The following is a 6,000-nucleotide window of genomic DNA, read 5'->3' as shown; positions in this document are numbered from 1 at the left end:
GAGACGCAGTGTCGAGGGGTCATGGGGTCAAGTCCTGAGTGACTGAGGACACGTCAGGAGTGGAAGTGTTGAAGTGGAAATTCATCGATTTTTAAGAATAGAATAGAACTTTAAGCTGTAAATGGGCACCGTTTCACTTGACGGCCAACTGTACAACATTTTAAATATCTTGGTAGAGTCTTGGATTACGACGTAGTCGTTGAGCGTCACTGAAAACACAAAGTGTGTCCTTAAGAACAGCTGTGAAGTCACCTCGGCTGCAAACATAGAACTAAGCGTACAGTAAAACCTGGCAGATCGCTCCTGTACCAGTCACACTGAGCCTTTGAGCTCTGGGAGCTTCTACAGAGTTCCCCTGGCAACCAAAAATATATAGAAAAAAATCATTCACTCCAAATGTAATATATATTCTTGAACCCACAGCTACAGTAAAGAGCAGCTTTAATCTCATTTAACCCCGTATATATTTCCCTTCTCTCTATCTCTTGTTTTTACGATCGTCTCTTATCTTATTTTGCCTGTGTCTGGTTTTCATGACTTCCTGTGCGTAGCTTTTTATGATTTTATGTCAGTGAACTGAAGTCAAATTTCAATAGTTCATGAATGGCGCCCGGTGACACGAGAACAACACACAGAGGAAGTCAAGTGGAGCTGGTTCAGTGTTCGTTATAGATGGTTTTACAGTCGGTCTGTGCTTCATTTATCAGTAAAGCAGTTTAGGGGAACACGTCTGTTGGTGTAAACATTAAGACAACAGAGAGAAGACACAGCTACACATAAACACACACACAACACACACAAACAACACACAAACACAAGAGACAAGGGAAGCAAACACCACACAACCAGGCAAGACTGACACAACAGGCGTCATCAAGTCACTTTGATGACTTTAGAAAGGATTTCAGGAAACAGATGAACTCACAAAATGCACATTTTACAACAAATGAGAGAGAAATACATGACGAGCAAATGTAGACGAGAGTTTACATTTCCAGAGACAGAAGGAGATCACTGCAAAAGAGCAACGTCTTCATGTCATAATCACACACTAACATCTACTGTTGCATACATGAAGAACATGTATGTAACAGTGCAATGGATGCTGTTTAAAAACCATTGGTTTACCAGCAAAGGTCCCTTTATTGAGACACTCCTTGATGCGGTTGGCTCTGCGGACGTGGAAGGCCTTGGTGATCTCCTGGTTCATGAAGCTCTCTCTGTTCAGGACGTTGGCCACCATCATCCGCAGGTCAAACACCTCCAGGAGCTCGGCGATGGTGGCCACCTGCATCAGGTCTCCTCGGCCCTCGTCCAGGCTGCCTGTGTACAGGTACTGGAGCACGGCCTGAAACCAGAGCGAGACCAGAGGTCGGCTTTGGAACAACTGCAACCTCTACAGGCCCCAGATAGAACTCTGCTCTTACCTTGAATGGCTCCTCCTGTATAAGTGCATCCATGGCTACCACAGTCATAAGTCGTGGTCTTCCCGTCACCGGATCATCGACATGCTCCAGATAAACACTCAGGAAACCTCTCCCCCATCCCGCGAGTACTCGACCGGTGCCTTGTTCTCCGAGGAAGTACAGAGCTCGAGATGGGAGTGCATTATCGCTCTGGGACGTCCTCAGAGAGCCCTGCTGCAGCAGCTGGGGTTGATTCAGGCCATGCACGCCTCCGTCCAGTCCGTCTTTATCGATGTCCAGGCTCTTTGTGCGCCCTGCTTGCTCCTTCGCTCCTCTCCTGCTCTGCTCCTCTTCCTCCACGCTCTCCACGGTGTCCTCGTTCTCCTGCTCCTCCTCCCACGTCACCACGCAGGACGCACCGAAGTCCAGGGAGAACAGGTCGTAGAACTTGGAGCAGGACGTGGCCAGATAGACCTTGTGTGCAAAGACGCGAGTGGTGCCGCCCTGCAGGAGGAAAAGAACATCTGCACACAGCGGCAGGCAGAAAAGAGAATCGGGGGCTTCGCCGTCTGTGGGCGGGGGGTCGGGGATGCCCACGATGGGGCGCGGAGGGCGAGGAGGCAAGAAGGGAGCCTGGAGGAGGGGCCTCTGGACCTTCTTCAGGTGGGACTTCCAGAACTGAAGGTGCCGGCGGGAAATCAGGGCGGCTCGGATGGCGTTGTCGAAAACATCTTTCACTCCAAACTGGGCAACGATGCTGGTCTCAAAGTAGGGAATCCCGAGTTCCTTTGCCACCTCGTGGCCTCTCTCAGGAGGAAGGATGTCTGTGGGTTTAATCGGTCTGTGATTCAGAAAGAGGAAGAAAGTTAGAAATGACATAAAGCGACATCTTCATCGTCACACGCGACAGATTCTCACTTGGCGAGCGGTCGTCGCGCGCGGTTCACTGCGTCCAGGTCGGCGTAGCGCAGATCCAGCTGGCAGCCGACCAGGATGATGGGCGTGCGCGGACAGAAGTGCTTGATCTCCGGAAACCACATGGTGCGCACGTGGCGCAAGGAGTTGGGATTGGCCAAAGAGAAACAAAGCACCACGACATCGGATCTGCAGGGAAAAGAAGACGAGGAGAAGCCTTTGTCACGGAGATCACTGATAAACTGGAGGAGAGGAGAGTTGAGATGTCAGGAGGATGCAGACATACAGTATTTGATTGAATTATATGGACAGAAAAGCCTGGTATTAGTGACCCTGAGTACGACTGTTCACATGAGGCATTCAAATACATCCTGGAGGCCTCTCTTGTGACCACGTGTGGTCAGATATGGCTTCACCTGTACTTTATTCTACTGTATACTAGGACAACTTATACAGTACCCTGTCCAACAGTACTGTGGTTTATACGTCGTCTACTTCTACAGAACGCAAAGTCAACTCTGGTCATACATGCAGGAAAAATTGGACATTGAATCCAATAATCTATGCTGGTCCAACTCCGACTAAAATCAGACTAAAAGACTAAAATCAATATTTTGCATATGTTTCTGTGCAAGTGTTTTGTAGACAGAGTTGGAAGGAACAGAGAATCAAAACACTACTCGCGCAGCTGTAACATGAAATAATATCATTTATCTCTATGTTATTATTGTGGCTGCGGCTACAAATGAATTCACATATTGTCACTGATTAGTGCAACAAAACCCGACCTTTGAGGTTAATGTGAAACAGTTGCATGGACATGAGCTGTGGGATTGTCGTGAGAACACTTTCTGTTCATGCGTGTTCAGTAACGCGACCTCACGCTTTCACCAGAGAACCTTGATCGGGACCTTTGTGTTTCAACGAGAATAAAAATAAAAGGTGTTCAGCTGCTGCACGGCATCGCTGAACCATGAACACAATACCATGGATGGTCACAGGTGGGCGGGTGCAGGAGTGGGCCGATCATTGAATGTGTCTGTGTTTGTGAATCTGGGCCTCACACACACACACACACACACACACGGACAACAAAGAGGAAAGTGACAATAGATCAGAACACAGACACACAAATTCATTTCCTCTCAAATGCATTTGAACAAGCAGACCATCACACTCACAGCTGCTTCCCCTGTTGTTTATATTTCTCTGCGCGTGTGTGCGTGCGTGTGTGCCTGTTGACACATGTTTGTGTGTCAGTAATGTTTGACAGAGTCTCTGCACAACGCTGACACAGCAGGAATCTTAACACTCCTGTGCTGCATTAATCACAATTATTAACCCGCAGATGACGGGAATATATGCATTTGTCAGACATTCACAGTTTATTGGAAGACGTGAGATGTTGGATTAAATCTAACCTCACACACAACTTTAACACTGCATCCAAATATACCTGCGCTGCAGCAAATATGGCTTATTTACTGACGAGACGACACCTATCTTTTTATAGGTTTTTTATTGTTTGTGTTTTCTCTAGTTGACAATATTGAAATCTAACTTCACAGAAATCTAATAGAACAACAAATAAAAAGACGCGTGATCAAATGTAACTTCAACAGTAACAGTAAGACATCTAAAATCCTAAAAATACTTGATTATTCAAGAAAATAATTGACAGATTAATCTAATTAAGCTTCCTGAAATGTAACCACGCACCAACACCACCACACACAACACACTACACACAACATACAACACACAACACACACCGTCTCCCTTTAGTGCAGGCATGTGATTTACATGCTCAACCTTTACATTTGCTAAAGTAATCTCTTGAAAGCTCCTGTGCCCAAGGCCATAATATACACTGACAAAGCATTATATCACAGCTCTCTCTCACACACACACACACACACACATATACAGGCCCATACACACACACACACACACATATACAGGCCCATGTACACACATACAGTAAATTCCCATTAGCACTCACTCTGTCGAAGCATCATTACTATACAGCTTAGTCCATTTGAGGTCATTTACTGTGTGTACGTGCGTTCACTCACTCTCGTGGTTACAGTGGAGACTCACAGTCACTGTTTGGGCTCACTCTTGTTTTTCCAGCATAATATTGTACTAACCACCACAATAATGGACTGAAAACAGCTTCATAAAAGGTCGACACAGAGAAATGTGACCCAGAGAAAAGCAGCAGTTTGAACATGAAAGTGTGAACCTCGGCCGAGAGGAGCGACAGATTTATATTCATGTTTACGTTTCCCTGGAAATACAAGAACGCAACTCGATATTAAAGTACTGTATGTGTATTTAAAGGCGCCATATGTAAGAATGTGGCCAAAAACGGTTATTACACTCAAATTCAAAATATCGAGGTCTTTTATGTTTCGTTTCTATTGTAGCTCAGACGTAACTGGCAACCCGTGGTTGCTCAGCAGCTGAGACTGTACTGACTGCAATGATTGATAGACGGCGTTGGGTGGCGCCACATGACGCCAAAACATGATTTCAAAACATAAACATGATTTGCAGTCTGCAAAAAAAACATTCCTGCAAATATTTTGTCTGTACTGTTGTTGTTGGTGAGTTCAGTTTATTATATGAACATTATTCCTGAGTCTCTGTGACATATTAGGAGGATCTTATGGCCAGTTGATTTAGATTTATTACATAATACACCTTTAAATAAGTCATTATAGTCCCTGTTGTAACAGCCAGGCATCCCAATACTTTTGTCCATATAGTGTCATCTCTTGGGGGATCGGGTTGGGTCAGGCTTTGTGATGATTAAAGGTTTTTGTGGTCGCAGAAGATGAAGAATTTAAACTGGGCCATGGTCTCATGGTCTCATGGTCTTCTAACAGCTGTGTGTTATGATGTGATGTAAAGAGAGACAACAGAGACGACTTGTGTTTTATCTGTAAAGTCTGGTCATAAAGACATAAATGGGTCTTGGGTCCCATGTAGTCACTTATATATATAACTCGTTAACCACAGGGTCCCTAATCAGTCATTAATCCTGTCGTCGCGACTCAATAAAAGTGGATAACGTGCTCCTAAAAGTGCAACAGCGATGTTTGCAGGTGTAACACAAGAGTGTTCTTTTGACTGTTGATGAAATATGTCCAGGGTTTAGCTCAGGTCGAGCTGCTCTGAGATCTGTTTTCCTCAGCTGACTCTGCCACTCACAACAGAGCAGCTGACATTCTGGGTGTTGTCTGACAATGTGGTGTTTTCAGTTTTGGTATCAACACAAGGCTCTGAGGTGAGAGGAGGTGAGAGGAGGAGTCAAGGGCAGAGGAGTCAAGGGCACAGCAGAGGAGTCAAGGGCACAGCGGAGGAGGGAGTTACGAGGTGGAGGGGAGTTTAAGGGCTGCTCGATGCTCATGAGGAGGAGGAGGAGGAGGAGGAGGAGGAGGAGGAGGAGGAGTTAGGGGAAGGAGGCGGAGACAGAGGCTGATGTCTGGGCTTGCAGACTCCAGGGAGCAGGAGAGCGGAAAAACAGCTGAGCTGGCACTGTGTTGGTTATCAGCTGACTGCAGGGTGACAAAGCATACAGGACATGTGGACACACACACACACACACACACACACACAATGGAGGGGGAAACTGAACCACAAACAACAAGGAAATGAGGACATCTCCGTGTTA

General features: G+C 46.0%; 1 protein-coding gene across 5 annotated transcripts in view; it reads right to left on the bottom strand.

Moving 5' to 3' along the window:
- Positions 1 to 6,000, bottom strand: part of rhobtb4 (Rho related BTB domain containing 4) — a 45,082-nt gene that overhangs the window by 9,380 nt on the left and 29,702 nt on the right. For all 5 annotated transcript variants that reach the window (XM_083904366.1, XM_083904367.1, XM_083904365.1 and 2 more), the window contains 3 exons: positions 2,325 to 2,510; positions 1,428 to 2,247; positions 1,129 to 1,348 (listed from right to left, as the gene is read on the bottom strand). In XM_083904366.1, coding sequence (XP_083760492.1) covers positions 1,129 to 1,348; positions 1,428 to 2,247; positions 2,325 to 2,510 — 1,226 coding nt within the window. The remainder of the gene's footprint in view (positions 1 to 1,128; positions 1,349 to 1,427; positions 2,248 to 2,324; positions 2,511 to 6,000) is intronic.

This window comes from Microchirus variegatus (assembly GCF_963457635.1).
Source record: "Microchirus variegatus genome assembly, chromosome: 17".
Lineage (NCBI taxonomy): Eukaryota > Metazoa > Chordata > Actinopteri > Pleuronectiformes > Soleidae > Microchirus > Microchirus variegatus.
The sequence above is the reverse complement of the archived record's forward strand: the minus strand, read 5'-3'. Positions and strand labels throughout refer to the sequence as shown.